This window comes from Cryptomeria japonica, chromosome 8 (assembly GCF_030272615.1).
Source record: "Cryptomeria japonica chromosome 8, Sugi_1.0, whole genome shotgun sequence".
Lineage (NCBI taxonomy): Eukaryota > Viridiplantae > Streptophyta > Pinopsida > Cupressales > Cupressaceae > Cryptomeria > Cryptomeria japonica.
The window spans coordinates 739,742,543-739,761,664 of NC_081412.1; the positions used below are offsets into that span (position 1 = coordinate 739,742,543).

Here is a 19,122-nt window from a genome sequence, read left to right on the forward strand (position 1 = left end):
ATGGAGAAATAAAAAAATACGTGCAAGAAAAATTCAAAGAAAATAGGTGGACAAGTCAAATAGGGAGGAAAAAAGGATACTATATCAAAAATTTCAATCCCACACATGACCATACACAAAAAAACTATATAGGAATGGACATAAAATGGAAGGCAAAAATGTTAATTAAGGACCAACTCACATCAACTTAGATGCGAAACAAAAAGTTGGATGATACCTAAAGAAGAATGGGAAGATAAAAGATGTAGATATTGCACTCAAAGAGTGGTAGAGACAAAATGACATTAGATCGTGAAGTGTCCAACCTACAATGATATTCGAATCAATTATATTGAGACACTAAATGTAAACACCTTGACGAAAAAAAGATAACAAGAATTACAAGTTTCTTAATCAAGATACACAATAGAAAATCCAGGATGCAAAAAGAAAAAAAATTTAACAATCACAATATTTTTTTAAGGTTTTGTTTGGACTTTACATGCTTCTGGCTATCCGTAGAAACAAACATTTATTCATTCATTCGACAAAACCTGAAACTCTTTACATCAAATGAAGGTCGTTAAAAGTTGGCCAGTAAAATTACTTACAGGTATTAAGTTTTGTGATTAGCAAAGCCACTTGATACGACGATTATAGATGGAATCAATTTTCGTCGAGAAAAGATAAAGAGTTTGTTCTCGTTGGGGTAAAATTGGAAAAATAGACGGATACAGTAAGAGGAGCGCTTACATCTGATGCTTCAACACTTAATGGATACTTTCCAGTTCAACCTAAACAATGCGTACGAGTGGGTGGATATTTTTAACATTAACTTCTATTATGAATGGAGTAAATCCATTACAGTATTCCCTACACATCTATAAAGCATTTAGTACACATAATCAACCATGTACACGTACATTTTCCCGATTATTGAAAATGTGTTCAGATACCAAGAACCTTGGAAAGGGCAAGATGGCTCATACCCATATGATAAAAGCTGGATTTGAGCTACCAATCTCTACATTGAATTGCCTCATTGATATGTATGCTAAATGTGGAAATTTGGACGATGCACGCAAAGTGTTTGACAAAATGCGCAAACGAAATATATTTTATTGGAACATTATGATTTCAAGTTATGCCAAAAGAGGTGGTATGGATTTTGCACGCAAATTGTTTGACGAAATGACAGACAGAGATTGTATCTCCTGGAATGCTATAATTTCAGGCTATGTAACAAATGAGAATGCCGAGGAAGCGCTCAAGCTTTTTCAGCGGATGCATAAAGAAAGTAGAATGATGACGGAGTTTAGTTTCGCTAACGTTGTTGATGCCTGTGTTGATATTTTGGGGTTAGAACAGGGTAGGCAGGTTCATGGATGCATTATCAAGTATGGATTGATTTCAAATATAATTTTACAAAATGCTCTGGTTGATATGTATGCAAAATGTGGGAATTTGGAGTATGCCCGTCAAGTGTTTGACGAAATGCGTGAACAAGATTTGGTTTCATGGACGGCTATGATTGCAGGATATGCGCGTCAAGGCGTGGGAAGGAAGCTTTATGTATGTTCAGTGAAATGAAACTAGCTGGTCTAAAGCCAAATGAGGCAACATATGCGAGCCTCTTCGGTGTTTGTGCGGAATGTGGCAGAATTGAGTATGCACGCAATATGTTTGACACATTGCCCGAAAGGAATGTAGTTTTATGGAACGCAATGATTACTGGATACAGGCAGAATAAGCATGGATCGGAGGTGTTGGGATTGTTGTACCAAATGCAAAGGGCAGGCATTAAGGTAGACCATGTTAGCTTTCTTTGTGTTCTTGGTGCTTGTGCAGACCTACTAGATGTGAGTTATGGCGAGCAGATTCATTCCAACATTATTAAAAGTGGATTTGGATCAAATGTCTTTGTTTGCTATGCACTTATGGATATGTATATGAAATGTGGTAGAATATGTGACGCGCGACAACTGTTTCAAAAATTGCACGCTCAAAATCTTGTCTCTTACACCACAATGATTGCAGGGTATGCTCACAATGGCTATGCCGAGAATTCCCTGATATTGTTCTCTCAAATGCAATTGAATAGCATCAAACCAGATGTTACTACTTTCACTGGCCTTGTCAATGCTTGTGCCAGTCTTGCATCTCTGGAAAATGGGGAACAAGTGCATGCCCACATTCTGAAAGCTGGATTCGAGAAAAGTGTCTTTGTAAGGAGTTCAATTGTTGATATGTATTCTAAATGTGGAAACATACAGGGTGCATGGCAAGTATTTGAGGAAATGCCCGAGAACAATGTGATTTTATGGAATGCTATGATTGCAAGCCATGCCCACCATGGCTATGGCCTGAGGGCTCTGCAACTCTTTGAAAAAATGCAACATAAATCTATTAAGCCAGATAGCACCACTTTTATCGCTGTGTTGTCTGCATGTAGTCATGCTGGCTTAGTTGATGAAGGTCGTTTCTACTTCGAGTTTATGAGTCAAGGTCACTGTATAGAACCGAGAGTAGATCATTATATGCACATGGTTGATCTTCTCGGCCGTCGTGGACTTTTTTATGAAGTAGAGGACCTTATCAACAGAATGCCATTTAAACCTGATGCTACCGTGTGGGGGGCTCTTGTGGGCGCGTGCAAAATTCATGGAAATTTAGAGCTAGGAGCACGTGCCGCATTGCACCTTATTGAATTGGAGCCAAATACTGCTGTACCATATGTTTTACTTTCAAGTATTTATGCTGCAGGTGGCAGGTGGGAAGATGTTGAAAAAGTGAGAAAACTTCTGAAAGACAGAGGAATTAAGAAGCAGCCAGGGTGTAGTTGGATTGTGATAAAGACCAAGGTTAATGTATTTGTGACATGATATGGTCACAAATATGGACTACATGCAGCAACAGATATGTAGCAAGGCATATGAACCTGGCGAGACATTTATGCTGCATGATATTGATGAGGAGCATGAAAGGCAGCCTTGATGACAACATAGTGAAATCGATTATTGAATTGGAGTTGTATAGGGGGTTGCTGATCGTGATAAAGACAAGGTTAATGTATTTGTGATATGGTCACAAATATGAATTACATGCAGCAACAGATATGTAGCAAGGCTTATGAACCTGACGTAACATTTATGCTGCATGATATTGATGAGGAGTATGAAAAGCTGCCACGATGACAACATAGTGAAATCGATTATTGCATCGGAGTTGCTTCTCAGAAAAATGAGCTTGTAAGTTGAAATGTTGCACTTGTTGATCTATCAATCTGAATGGACGATAAGATCTGATCAAGGGTTAAATCTCCAATATTGTGGAGATGAAATTTTCTATGGGATCCAATTGCTCCCATCATATCAAGAATGGGTTTTGCTCAAATTGTACTGTTGGGTGAAGGCTTAAAACTTTTATTTATGGGATAATAGGACAGATCAAGAGTACACTTTCAAAGCGCCAATGTCTGCTAGTCAAGGTCGTGAACATACATATCTACATAAAGGAAATAAGTATCGTACTCTTTAGGTAATCAGAATTATTTAAACATGAAAGAAAAATGAAAGTAACAATAAGACGGTCGAAGACACAAGGAATTATTTCAGGAGAAACTCCAGCAAAAGTAAAGCAAATGGCCTCCTTATCCACTATCTCCAATAGTCAATACAATCCCAAGCCTCTTGGGCACACAACCAACCTGAAACAACAATGTTCAGTCCCTAAGATCACTGGCAAGCTCTCTTAACACATTTTTTATTTCCATTATCCTATTATAATTTCTATGTTCACTTGGAACAAACGGTAAGAGGATGCTAGGAAGTCAAACGGTGAGGGTATTTATAATTTTTCAAGTTATAAAAAACGGTGAGAGGATGCTAGGAAGTCAAAAAATGCAAAAATCGAAACACCACAGGTTGTTTTCAGTGCTCATGACAAAACCAGCACTCGGTGTAAACTAACAGTTGCATTATTGTTCATTGTTGTAGTTGGCAGTTCCACACAACTATGAATTTTTTATTTTTTTTCAAGCGCAAAAATAACTACTCCCTTAAACAAAAGTATATACTGAGCTACTTTGTCATGGATCCATAGTGCATTTAAATCATTTTCTAATACATTTATTAATTAAACCTACCCAATATGGAGTCTTTTCGTCTCCTAAAAAAATGAAGATTAAAAAAAAATGAGGGATGACCTCCTCAACGAATAAGGTGGTTGCCCTTAAACCTCGCACCACTCTAATTAAGAGCTTGAAAAGTCTTGTCTTCAATTGTTTGAAGATGTTTGAGAGGTCAGCGAGCTTGAGCTAGTCAGATCAACTATAACAACACTTAGAGTGTATTACAACACTTTCTCCATTCAAGAGTAACAATTGTAAGTGGTGCTTCCACTGAGAATCCTCCTTGCTTTAATATTCTGAATCTCCCGTTGCTCCTCCTCACCTTTTTAAGCATTCAACATGGAGCTTTGTCCATCTTGAACCAAGTGATATTTGTTTTCTTGTAAGTAATACATGGCTTTCATGTCATATGTACATACAAGGGCTACTAAACACAACTTCATTTACATCCAAATGTTAAACATTTAATATCAATTTAACAATAAAATTCCAATTAACAATAAACTTTGATTTGCAAATTGATTATTAATGTACAAATTACCACCCTTTATGATCAAACCTAAAGCATAATTTTTGGAATGTTGATAAGTTTCTAATATCAATATTTTCAATGAACTTTGTGAAAAATGTGGTTAGCTTAAGAACATGAATAAAAAAGTGCATCAACTGTTATAATCTTGAATAGAATGTTTTCTTTCCTCTTGAGCTTAATACGAAAACAGGCCTTCTTTGTATGTTTCCTTTGCTCTTATGCTTGTAATGCCCCAAGTTCCTACCTAGCACATGTTTAGACAAGAAAGATAGAATGAACAATTTTTTTGATACCATATGACATTGTGTATGTCACTTTGCACACCTAAATGCACAACATGGCATGACACAATGCAATGACACACTTAGCATGCACATAGGTGCACTAAGCATGGAGACACGAGGAAAACTTAGCGCATGGGTTAAGAATCATGATGAACTCAAATAATGAGGTTTGATTGTCATGTCCCCTCCATCTAGGAGAGATGATATTATTTTATTTTACTTGCATTTCCTTAAACACTATAAGTAATAATATAATATTAAAATAATATTATTAAATTTAATAAATAAATTAAAATAACAATATTAATAATCTTCCAAGTTGATCCCATAAATAAATTTAAAATAAAAATAATAATGTCGAGGTCGGCCCCAAAGGAATTTCAAAAATAAGGTCGGCTTATTTGGAAATTAACCCAAAACAATATAAAAAGGGAGCACTAAAAGCTCTTCGAGGTATCAAATGAGTTATAATATCTAAGTTTCTCAACTTCACATTGTTTGATGTTGGGACGAAAACCCTACATCAACACACTGAGATATTTGGATGAAACCCCAAATATTTCTCTTCGGTGACTTCACTTTTGGAGGAGTAGGTTGGGCTAATATTAAAGGGCATCAATGAGAGCAACACAAATGACAGTCATTGGGAGCCAGTAGTGTGCAGGCTACAAAAAAAAAATGGCTAGATTACACTAATATCATTTTAGCAACATTATAAGTAGAGTTCTTATTGTGGAGTAATTAGGATTCGTTTATTGATCTAGAGGCTTCCGAGAATGATCCAGAACAAGCTAGAAGTGATGAAATTGGAAAATACCGAAAATCTATTTTTTTGGTATTTTCTACATTTTAGTAAATCAAATTTTTGGAGGTCTTCGGAGTGGAATTTGGGGTCGAAATTCCGAGCTATGAGTTGGAAGTTATGGCCCCGCTAAGTTGGGGTACCTAAATTCCTAGTTTTTTTTGAAAATTTGTAATTTGTTTATTATTTTATTTTTGCTTAGACTCTTCATTTTCGAATCTATTGGATTTTAGAGACTAATGGAATTCCATGTGATGTTAAAAACTCGGTTCTGGATAATATTAGGTGGCTTTTGATGCATGCAACTGTGGCTTTTCGAGTTCTGACAATTGTCTATATTGTTGAACAATACTTGCAGGTTTTCGCTTACCTGGTATTGTGACGAATTCATCATCGAATTCAGATCATTGGTATCAGAGTTGGTAGGCTCCTGTATGTCACATCGTACACGGTCTAGCTATGAGAGGTTGGGATTGGAAACACATAATCCATCAATTTATCTTCCCTCGAGGCGCAACCGTCCAAAGATGGCAGACCCAAATGCAGATTCCATTAAGGCTATGATGGAAGAAGCCTTGAATAAGCAGAGAGAAGAAATGATGAGGCAATTCTTGCAGATTTTACAAAATCCCCAACAATCAAATGAAGGAGGAAAACCATTCAATGCTCATACCCCTTTCAAGGTGCAGATAAATTTTGATATTCCAAATTTCAAAGGTAAAATTGATGCAGACGCTGTGGAGGATCGGATAAGAAAACTGGAAAGGTATTTTTCTGTGAATACCTTTTTGAATGCTGAAAAGACAACCTTTGCTCTCCTAAAATCTGAGGCACATGCGAAGCAGTCGTGGGGAAACAAAATCACAGCAAAGAATTTTGAGAACAAATTGAATGGAATAATAGATGACAATCACACATAGAACAAATTTGTTGAATTCATCAAGGAGGAGTATTTCGCTGAAGATACATATGAAGAAAAATATATGGAGTGGCAATTACTGTGACAAAAGAATGACCAAACTATACAGAATTATACCAATAAGTTTCATGCTTTATCGGCAAAGCTTGGTATTCAAGATTTAGAGGAGCACCGAGTTTTGAAATATCGTAGTGGACTTCATAGATACATTCAAACAAAGATTTCTTTCTTGAATATTGAAACATTGGGGACTGCTTATAAGTATGCTACGAAAATTGAGGAGAAGTTCAAGCAAAAGGGGAAGAAATACTTCTTTACAAATAATACATTCAAGGGGTAGAATAGCAACAAGTTTGCAATAAAACAAGCTGCCACTAGTAAGTCTGTTTCTCAATCACCGGTATGGAGCACGGGAACAAAAAAGACACCTAAAGATATGGGTATGTAGTGTGATATCCACAAAAGGTCTTGACATGATATAAAGGACTACAAGACTGCAAAAACATTGATGACAGAAACACATGAAGTAGAACAAGAGGCTGGCATGTTGCCCACAGACTCCTTTGAATAGAAAAGTGGTAAACAATTATTGAAGCAAATCCTTATGCCACTGCAAAAATTATACACTGGGAAGATGAGTGTTTATTTCATTCAAAGATGTGGGTGAATGGCAAGGATTTGCATTTCATAGTTGATAGTGGAAGTCAAAGAATCTCATCTCTGCTGAAGTAGTAAAGAGACTGAACTTGCAGACAAAACCTCATCCACAACCATACTCCATGGGTTGGGTGAGTCAAGGAAGGGACATCTAGGTAAACAAGTAGTGTTTCTTATGTTATTCCATCAAACCATTCAAAGATGGGGTTGTTTGTGATGTAGCACTATTGGACGTATGTGATGTGCTGCTAGGACAACCATATATGTATCAACAACATGGTGTATATGAGTCAAGGCCACACAATGTCATTATCAGGGTGAATGAACAAAAGTATCACATTCTTGAGGCGAGCCTTGCAAAATCTGCTTCTTTAATTAGTGCAAGACAATGTCGACGTTTGATTTCCCACACTAGCGCTTTTGTATTGTTGATGATACAGCCTGAAGGGGATAAGAAAATCATAGGCAACAATAACACCAAAACTGCAACCACCTCTACTCAACAGAAACAAATGGACTCAATATTGACAAAATATCATAATATCTATTCACCAACAAGGGTTCCTGAGCACTATCAGGTGAAGCATCCCATTGACATTATTAAAGGGACACCCTTGCCAAATAAGCCAATGTATAGGAGGTCAATTTTAGAAAATGATGAAATCAAACGCCAAGTTGAGGAGTTGATCCAAAAGGGCAATATTCGACCAAGTGCATCTCCTTGTGGTAGTCCAATTGTTTTGGTTAAGAAGAAAGATGGTTCATGGAGGCTATGCATTGACTATCATTCTTTAAACAAGATCACCGTGAAGAACAAATATCCAATCCCTTGAATTGATGATCTCCTAGACCAGCTTCGCGGGGTTAAGTTCTTCACCAAAATCGATTTGAAGTCTAGATACCACCAAGTACCAATTGATCCTGCAAATGTTTGAATGGTTGGTGATGCCTTTTGGGCTAACTAATGCCCCAACCACTTTCATGAGGATGATGAAAGATGTTCTCAGACCTTTCTTTGATTCTTTTGTGGTGGTCTACCTAGATGACATACTCATCTTTAGTAAAACATGGGATGAGTACTTACAACATGTTGAGCAAGTACTTTCAACGTTGCAACAACACAAACTCTATGACAATAGAGAAAAGTGTTCTTTTGGATTGGAGAGCATTCAATATTTGGGTTATGTTGTGGACAACAAGGGTGTTTATGTCGATCTTGCGAAAATTCAAGCTATCAAGGATTGGCTTTCTCCTACGAATATCATGGAGCTACGTAGCTTCTTAGGATTGGCTAATTTCTATCACAGATTTGTGCTTGGGTTCTCTCATTTGACATGGCCTATGAATCAAGTACTTAGAGGTGGGTCTAAGGCAAAAAAAATTTGGACAAAGGCACAAGAGTGATCTTTTGAGGGATTGAAGAGTAGGTTGTGTTCGGCACTACCAGATTTGCAATAGCCCTTTGAAATCGTGATAGATTCATCTAATTATGCTCTAGGGGCAATCCTGATGCAGCATGATCATCCGGTGGCCTATCATAGTGAGATATTTTCTGATACAGTTCTTCATTATCCGATATATGATAAGGAGATGTATGCGATTGTGCAGGCCTGCAAACAGTGGAAGCACTACATTCTAGGAAAAGAGATTGTCATTCACATAGATCATAAACCCTTGCAATTTTTGCAAACACAAGGGAAGTTGCAAAATGATAGACATCAGAGGTGGTCAGCATACGTGCAACAATTCCACATTAATATTCATCACAAAAAGGGTAGCAGCGACAAGGTTGCAAATTGCTTGAGTAGACCTCCAATTGCATCATTGCTCATAGTACTGGACTCTTGTGGTCATGAGACAACAACTTTGCCTAGTATGTATGTTGTGGATGATGATTTTTTTGAAGTCTACACTCAGCTAACACAAGGTAAGCATGTTCCTAATTTTTACCTACAAAATGGCATTCTTTGCTATATGGGCCATATATTTGTCCCTACAAAAGAGAGGGGGAAGATGATATGGGAGGCACATTATAGTCGCACTGTAGGACATTTTGGCAGTAGCAAAACTCTTATTGTGCTTCAAAGGTATTTCTTTTGGCCCAAGATGCAACATGATGTTTCTTCTTATATTCAGTCATGTGTAGCCTATGCAATTGCAAAGCCTGCAAATCGTAAGAAAGGATTATATATGCCCATTCCCACTCCTGATAGACCTTGGTAGTCTATTTCCATGGGTTTCATGTTTGGTTTACCCATTACCAAGCGTGATCATGATTGTGTGTATGTAGTGGTGGATAGGTTTTCAAAGATGGCCATAGTGGTAGCTTGCAAGAAAGGAGTTTCTGCAGAAGACACTACCAAGCTATTCTTCACCCATGTTTGGGTTCATTTTGGGTTACCACAGAGCATCATCTCAGATAGAGATAGCAAGTTTGTTGGAAAATTTTGGTCAGCGCTTTGGGCAATTATGGATACAAAACTTACAAAGTCCACAACCTTTCACCCATAGACAGACATGCAAACAAAAGTAGTCAATCACATGGTTATCCACATCCTTTGTATGTACCACTCTCATCATCCTCGCACTTGGAATTAGAGTCTTCCATATGTGCAACATAGTTACAATCATGCCATTCATGGCACTACTGGGCATAGTCCCTTTGAAGTGTGTTTGGGATATCAACCTTTAGCTCCACTAGATCTATCTTTTCCCACCATGGGACATGAGCCAACATCATATGTAGAGAAGGAGGTAGACAAGGCTGCCAAATTTATTGACAAAATTCGTCATTTGCAGCAACAGGTCCATGAAATAGTGCAACAAGCAAATGAAAAATACAAACAACACCATGATGAGCATCACACACCACATCATTTTAAGGTGGGTGACAAGGTTTGGCTTCATTTTCAAAAAGAAAGGCTTCAAGGGCCGCATAAGAAACTCCACCCTTTGCGAAATGGTCCATACACTATCCTCAAGCAGGTTGGGGAGAATGTTTTTGAATTGAATATCCCACCAATTTTGGGCATTCATCCTATTTTTAATGTAGAATTACTTCATCCATATTTTCCACCTTTGTTGGACACTTCAGATGTTGTGGATGCAATTCATGTTGGCGAATTGAACTCGGAGACCACAACTCTAGTAGACAACGATCAGATTGTTGATGTTCTCATGAAGACTCTTCGTGGCACACAAGTTCCTTTGTATTGTGTTGTCCAAGGAGGGAAGCATACATGCCAAGGCAAGTGGTTTACTGTTGAATAGATTGCGACACACTTCCCTCATTTGTTGCAGCAGGCTAGGGCAATGGGGCCCATTGCCTTTTAAGGGGGGAGGAATGATCCAAAGGCTTCTGAGAATGATCCAGAACAAGCTAGAAGTGATGAAATTAGAAAATACTGAAAATCTAATTTTTGGTATTTTCTACATTTTAGTAAATCGCATTTTCAGAGGTCTTCGGAGTGAAATTTGGGGTCAAAAGCATCGCCCGTCCCTTAAATTGATAAGTCGAAGGCCATGGTGTTAAGGGACCGAAATTAGTTCTCTTCGAGACCTTTCCAATGGTGTAAGCCTTTTTCGAATTTCGAGTTGTGAGTTGGAAGTTATAGCCCCACCAAGTTGGGGTACCTAAATTCCTAGTTTTTTGAAAATTTGTAATTTGTTTGTTATTTTATTTTTGTTTAGAGTCTTCATTTTTGAATCTATTGGATTCCAAAGACTAATGTAATTCCATGTGATGTTAGAAACTCAGTTCTGGATAATATTAGGTGACTTTTGATGCATACAACTCTGGCTTTCTGAGTTCTGACAATTGTCCATCTTGTTGAACAATTCTTACAGGTTTCTGCTTACCTAATATTGTGATGAATTCATCATCGAATTCATATCACTTATTCATCATAGTTCTACAACAATTTCTTTGTGTCAGGCAATATAAGGGTGGGCAGATCTGAAGAAGTTGACAACCTTTATAAGTGTCTCCTACACCAAATTGCATACAACTTGTTGGTCTTACATCTCAACAATCTCTCCTTGGGATGAGCATTGTGGCAGTGGATACAACCACAGTATATTGGAGTAGAAAATACGATCAGTTTGGTCAAAGAATAATTCCTTCAAATATCTAGGCATAGATTGGTTCAAAAAGGAACTTTGGGGCTTGGTGAATAAATCATGCGTGTATCAAATATGTTGTTAAAGTAAGACTATTTTTTATCTATATTTGTTACGCTGAGTTGTTTATACCCAATATTGATTAGTAACTACCAAGTTGTGGAATGAACATATTGAATCATCTGTATTTTTGTATCTATATTTGTGTTATTAATTATTTGGGTAAGTTAGTCCTAGGGAGTCTAAGTTGTTGGTCCGGTTTTACCTAGATTTACTCTCTCTTCTATATACCCTATGCATGGAGGTTTACTTGCCAAATATCTATACTATACATTTGTAATTAGATCCAGATTTGGTTGAAGACTCTTAATGGACTGAACTGCATAGATTGTCATTATTCTCCCGATTTGGGTTGTGAATTTCAAGGTTTCTGCACTGAATTGAATTGTTTTAAGTTGCTACTATGTGATTGATGGAATAATGTCTTGTTAGGGTCTTACATAAATATTTACCAATTGTTAATAAACCTGCCCGGGGAAGAATCATATAAGAGGATATTTTAGTGGTTTTAAAAAATCATATAAGGGAATATTTTGATGGTATCAAAGCAACTTTCTTACTAGTCTGTGTGTAGTGATGCAGGTTCATGAAAATAGGTGATTAATAAATTAACTACTTACAGAGGGAGTTATGGGTTCAATGTCATTATTTTCATTGTTCAAGGTCAAATTGCAAGAAAGACAAGACATAGAGTGCGTAAAGGAAGAACGACAACTAGAAGAATCCACTAAAAAAGTGGCAAAATATCACACTAAATATATGAACTTAGGTCCAACCATCTGTCAAGACATGACCTTTATTAAATATTTTTAGTTTCAAATGATGGAGGGAGGAAAAGAAGATATGGAGAGTAACCTCGTTGGGAGAATTCTGGTATGGAACAATGGGATTAAGAAAGGTACCTGTTTAAAGCCTTTAAACTCTTTGATGAATATCAAGGGATGTCTAATCAAATCAAATTTTTATTTCCTTTTGATGATTAGTTGAGATATCTTGAATGGATAAATCTAAATTGTGCATATTGAATATAGACCTATTAAAAAACCCTATATGATCCAACCACTAACACGAGATCTACAAGATCTTTTAACAAGCAATCAATAGAGAATTGCAAATAACATAGAAATAACCAAATATACCTTCACATGTAAGAGAGGCTTATCTCCATTGTTGTCCTATACTCCATGATCTTGTATTTATTATGTTTACTCTTAGATTTGTATGCACTTGCACAAGAGCTCAAAGAAGAATGGATGTGGTTGTGACGATGTGGATGTGGTAGATTCTATAAAAATGGAAGGAAGAAACTTGTTTGTGGTTGTGATGATGTGGATGTGGTAGATTCTATAAAAATGGAAGGAAGAAACTTGTTTTATAGAAATCTCAAAGAGAATCAAGGTCTTAGATTAAGAGGTTAAAGTTGAATAGCCATGATCACATAGTTAAAAGTGAATCAATAGGACCAGAGGGTAAGAAGAGATACACTGAAGAGATTAGAGGTGAGTTGACTTTGGAGAAAGAACAAAGTGAATGAAGAGACAATTGAACTTGTCACATACCTAGGAATTTAGATTATGATCCATGCTATGATTAAAGATGAAAAAGGATTAGTGAATTAATCAAATAAATTAAAATATTTATTTAATTAATAGAAGACATTAGGATAAAATAAATAAATAAATAATAAATATTTATTTAATTAAAGGCCAATTTTAGGTGTGTACACAAATAAAATATGACTTTATGACTGTATAAGACGAAGGAGAAAAGAAGAGAAAGATTCAAAAGTAGAGGAGGATACCAAAATATAGTAACCAAAAGAATCATTATTGGAAGAGGGGGAGCCCAAGAAGGTGGAACCAAAAACATTGAAGAGTACATGGGAGCCAAAAGCACAAGAGGACGTCAAGAAAGAAGTGATAGTAGAGCAAGAAGAAAGATTAGAGTCCTCAATAGAAGATAGTGATGTTCGAGAAGCTTCAACCTAATTTTTAGGTACATACATAATTGCACCATGTAATGATGATACACAATGTATGAGAATGATTAGACCAAGTGATGATATGCAAAATGTTAGTTGTATTATTGTAAAGAACATTTTGTTTGAGATTGAGTCCCATGAGGAGGAATTGCATGTTTATCTAGAAAACCCCATGAGTATATACATCGGCTACATGCAGGTTGAATAAAAAAAGATTTGAACTCCTTTGTTCCAAGATTGATTAGATCGTCAATGTCTTAGTTTGTGGTCACAAGAATGAGACTTTTGGATTGCAGACGATGGGTCTAGTAGAGGTCAACATGGACACTATAGGGCAATGGGTGCAGTAACGAAGTTGTCATTTCATCCCACTTCAAGACCAAATGGAGATAGTTACCATGAAGTGTTTGATGCTAGATGATGGTGCCATTTTGATATTCAAGATTTTACAGCCAAGCATGAAGTGGTGTTTGTGGATCCAAGCTATATATTGGGTGTGATATACCATGATGACTTCACTATTCCTTCATGATCCATGGGTGGGTACATGATGAAAGGGTTAAGGATACAACTTGCAATAAAGGGGATAGAGATCTTCTTGCCCAAGTTCAGGTTTGTTTATACAAAATGCTATAGAACCTAGGGGACATTTGGAGGCACGAGAAAAATAAAGAATATTTTGTTATCATTAACAAATTCATGGAAGTTCAATGGTTGCAACTCAAATCATGCCATCTCATATTTGCATGTACCTCAAGGCAATTGTCAATAGAGCAACTCAAAGACAAAGTTTCATGAATGTAGATAGGCCAATAATAAATGATTAAGCATGCACATGTTTTAATGACCCATTACTAAAGTGGGCTACATATGTTTAGTATAATACTTGTATGGATTAGTAAGCTTGATGCACAAATCAACAAGGACATGTATATATGTGTATCAATAGGTATAGCTAAAGGAATGGATGTCTCATATTCTATTTTAGAAGTTGCGACTATTGTTGCTACACGTGGATTAGATTTACTTTCCAAATATCTATACTATTCATTTGTAATCATATCCAGACTTGGTTGAAGACTCCTAATGGACTGAAATAAATAGGTTGTCGTTACTCTCCCAGTTTGTATTGTGAATTTAAAGGTTTATATTTTAAATAGAACCGATTTAAGTTGCTACTATGTGATTAATGAAATGATGTCCTGTTAGGGTCTCATGCAACACTTTATTGACCATCAATAAACCTACCTAGGGAAGAATCATATAAATTGATATTTAGTGGTATCAAAAAATAATATAAGAGGATATTGCATTGACTGAGATTTGGGGTTCCCGTATGCCCTTGTAGCCCTTGCCACCTATGTACCCACCCATGGATCCTACAACTAAAAATTTGAAATCTTAGGTTTCAATATAACTTGGACATGTCCAAAGTGACAACCAATTCCTAAGCTCTACATCTCTACGCTAAAGACTTTGAGATACAGACACAATCTTGAATCCTACAATTGATATTCTAGCACCTCGAACTTGCACCTTGGAATTAAAAGTCCAATTGCAAGTTTGCAACATGTAAGATGCAACTCACAATTTGAATCCTAAGTGAACTTACATTGGAACTTTAGGTCCATGTACTCTACTGATTTGAAACATAGTTCCTCAAGTATCCTTCTATCCATTTGTTAACTATTTTTGTTTGCCTATCTGTTTCAGGATGATAACTTGTTCTAGGTGTGAGCTCTATACCTGTCCAATGAAAGAGTTCATTCCTTCTAAAAAAAACTAAGGAGTCTACTATCTCTTTCACTGACAATATTCATGGGTAAACCATGTATTATGAAAAACTCCTTGTAAATCAACTTTTCTAGTTGGTATGCCTCCAGGAAATGTGAAAAGAAAGAAATTTGCTTTTACATTTCTATAAAAGAGGATTCTTCCTTCCACTTTATCAATCCACAATCATTGAGAGTACTTGCACTGTGTTGAAATTGCTTTAGAGATTACTTCATCACAACCTTTCATCATCTTTGCTTCATAGTCTTACCCCATCAAGAAACCACGCTCCATTCTTTCATGACCTCTTTTGCATGTGATAAATAACTAAGAGAAACCATTATCAATAAAAGACCTTGGAGGATAGGAGAACAATGAAAATAATCCTACCATGTGTATGAGGGTATACTTTGTTATTTTATATTATTTGCATGCACAATAAATCTGTATTGATTGTATTTTGAATTAGTTTTTAGATCTAGGTTAGTGGTTGGATCATTTAAGGTTTACAAATAGTTTTAGAATTATCTACCTATTTCTAGCAATGGCTCGTCCCAAAACAAATCCTCCATCTCTCCCACCATTCCCTCATCCTCTAAAGCTTTACAACAAAAATCCCCACCATCTTTATCAAACAGTGAATCCGATGATGACACCTTTTAATTTTACCCCAAAGGTCTATCCACTATTGAAATCCAAGCTAATCCACTTCTTGATGCCAAACCCTCCTATGAGCCAAAAATCCTGGAACCAGTGCCACCATATTCTCCACTACCAATCAAACCTACTCTAGAGAGTCCCATTCAAAATCGATCCCCATCATACCAAAACATGGAATCCATCCATGATTCTCCCATATATATCCAAACTCATGTCCCATGTCAAGAAGGTAAACCAAAGTATGAAGAAACAAATCCTAAAATGAATCAAGATCAAGATACCAAAACTCTTCAATCCCATCCAATTCTTAATCATGATCCCATCTCCCTAAATGATCCCATCATCTCTTTCCATTCCATCCAAGATGACCCCCTTCCATCTCAAGATAAAATTATATCTTCAAGTCCCACTCATAAAACACTTCCTAAGAAAGATCATGGTATCCCTTCCATCCTTTCTAATGATCCTATTCAAAATCAAGAGTAAAGCACCCTTTCCACTCCATCCAATGGTCCTCTTCCATGTCAAGATCGAAGTATCTATTCATCTCCTTGTTAGAATCCTCCATATCCATCTCAGGATCCCAACAACCCTCCTAATCTCCCTCATGATCCTAACCCTCCTCAAGATCCCATCAACTCTCCTAATCTCCCTCGTGATCCTAACCCTCCTCAAGATCCCATCAATTCTACCCAAGATGTTTACAAACCGCTTACTTATCAAATGGGTTCTTCTGCTTTCATCCAATCTGGTTTACTTCATGAGATTATCATACCTTCCATACCATATCCACCTCAAAATGGACTTTCATCTTACTTCAAAATAACAAGTATCACATTGGTAAAAAGGTCTTTAAAGGCATGTTTTACCAAGGAAAAGGGCTAGGCATCCATGACCAAGGTATATTAGAACCCCTTGATATAAAATAAAATCCAATTTATAATGGCCTTTTATACACATATTACTCTCAAAATGTTGCTATCCCTACTAAATCCCACATTCCTCAATCTAAATCTAAGCATGCACATCACCCTTCATCCATTCAATCCATTTTAGGTCCTTATGCCTGAAAAAACTAAAGCATTCATCCCTTGCATCCATCTTAGGTCCTTATGTCCTTCCATCCACTATCCATATCACTCCTAGCTCACAATCCACTTACCTTATCATAAATCAAGATAAACAAAGGCACACATCCTCGAGAACCTTCCGACCATATACGTACACGAACCCATCCAAAAGACCTCCATATCATTCCTATCCAACCATGAATTCCAATGCTCTTGGATGCAATTTGGATGCCAAACATAACATCTAAAGATCAACATGTCCCATCTAAAAGACATTTAAAAGAAAAGAAAAATTTGATAAAAAATAAATAAAAAATGGCACAAAGGCCCTTTAAGAAAAAGGAAAAATAAAAAATCATATGGATTCCTAAGTTGCTCAAAGAAGCAATGAATTCCAAAGAAACACAAAGTAAAGGAAAGTCAAAAGCCATGTGGGTTCCCAAGTTGCTCATATAAGAAATGCATCCTAAAGAAAAATCAAAAGTGGCATCCAAGCTTGTTATTTCAAAGGCTACCTTCACTCCATCTAAACATCTCCCACATTTCAAATCTATTTTGGGTCCCTATGTCTTGAAATCCACTATCTTAGATACCCTATCGCCTCTTTCATCCATTTTGGGTCCTAATGTCCCCAAATCCATATCCACTTCCCCATCCAAATCTCAAACTCCAAAATCCATTTATCCTCCATCACTCCACCACCCTTCAAGGTGTGTTCCAATGTTGTTCTTTCCCACATCTCCATTCACCCCTACACATATATTCCAACACCAAATCCTTTATCGAACATCTACTTTCTATCATTTTGCCCCTCCCATTCAATCCTTTACATAAATCCTTACCCATTCCATCTTATCATCTATTTCATCTCCCTTTACCATTATCCTACCAACGTCTTTGAGCTTATCTTCAATATCCATGGTCAATTGTAGCACATCTTTTAGGGGTACTATCTAAAGAACAATATGCTTGATTCCTTTCTCCATCTCATATCATGCATTCATTATCTTCCAAAAAAATAAATAAATAAATAAAAGAGAAATAATTTGTCCAACGGTGAAAACAACTTCTTGTGGCGTCTTGGGTAAATACCATGATGAAAACATGACAAACAAGTGTCATGTACTGTAATCCATTTTCCTCTTGCACTTTACACTTGGGGGAAATTTTCATCCATGCTACTTTATCCACCACATCCTCCATTATGCCTCATTCACCCTACATCCACGTTCCCTTTTCCACATTTGATCTTGACAAGGTTAGGGATCTCCTTAAACATAATGCATCCTATTTGCTTCACTTTTTCCACACTTTTAGTCTATATCCATTTTTTTCTTCCATCATCCATTATCACCTTTGATCTTGCTTATCCTATCTCTATCCTATCCAAATCCATCCCTTCATCTTGATCAAAACTAAGGACATGAAATGTAAAATATATTTTCATAAACCTCTTCACATGTTCATTCTGTGAAACACATTCCATTCAAAGCCTCATGCCATCACCTTACATTGTCATATCCAATCCCTTAGCTTAGATAAATATGTTAATCCATCATGAGATAGTCCTTTAAAATCAAACTAGCTTTGATTCTGTAATAAGCTACCTTCATCCTTCACTTATCCATTTCCATTGCATCAATTTATTCATCTAGTCATAATGCATTATGCCCTGCTAAACACTAGGGGCAAATATATACAACATGCTTGAGAATAAACCTTGATATATGTCTTATACCTCAATCAGTGATTTGAACAATTTTCATGGAACCAAAACATAGAATAAAAAAACCTGTAAAAAATTAAAAAAAAACTTTTAAAATCCAAAATATCAAAAATACATTTAAAATAAAAAATTTAATATTTTTCAAAAATCCAAAATCCATAATAAACTGTCTCTTGCTTAAACAACAACACTCTGAACAAACAAAGTCAAAACATTGAATAAAACACCTAGCTTAAAAATCACAAGTCAATAGACAAACTACCAAGCTAGCCTACAACCTATTCGTTCAATTGTGTAATCAACAAATTAGCAATCTTTATCAACTATCATTTGTCTTATATGGGTTGTTACATCCTTGAAATCATACCTATCATCTTATACGAGATATTTTATTCCAGAAACCAAAAATTAAGCTTTTTGATCTATCATTT

The 19,122-nt window shown here is 36.3% G+C and overlaps 2 protein-coding genes across 2 annotated transcripts; both read left to right on the forward strand.

Moving 5' to 3' along the window:
- The first annotated feature begins 957 nt into the window (after window positions 1-957).
- On the forward strand, window positions 958-1,569 carry LOC131061469 (pentatricopeptide repeat-containing protein At2g13600-like). The gene has a single exon (XM_057995168.2). It carries the CDS (start codon window positions 958-960, stop codon window positions 1,567-1,569), a length of 612 nt encoding a protein of 203 aa, XP_057851151.2.
- On the forward strand, window positions 1,566-2,861 carry LOC131857955 (pentatricopeptide repeat-containing protein At2g13600-like). The gene has a single exon (XM_059210752.1). It carries the CDS (start codon window positions 1,566-1,568, stop codon window positions 2,859-2,861), a length of 1,296 nt encoding a protein of 431 aa, XP_059066735.1.
- Window positions 2,862-19,122: the final 16,261 nt, after the last annotated feature.

Bases quoted from the DNA above. Each gene is read 5' to 3' on its own strand.
- LOC131061469 (XM_057995168.2), top strand. From the start codon at position 958: ATGGCTCATACCCATATGATAAAAGCTGGATTTGAGCTACCAATCTCT.
- LOC131857955 (XM_059210752.1), top strand. From the start codon at position 1,566: ATGAAACTAGCTGGTCTAAAGCCAAATGAGGCAACATATGCGAGCCTC.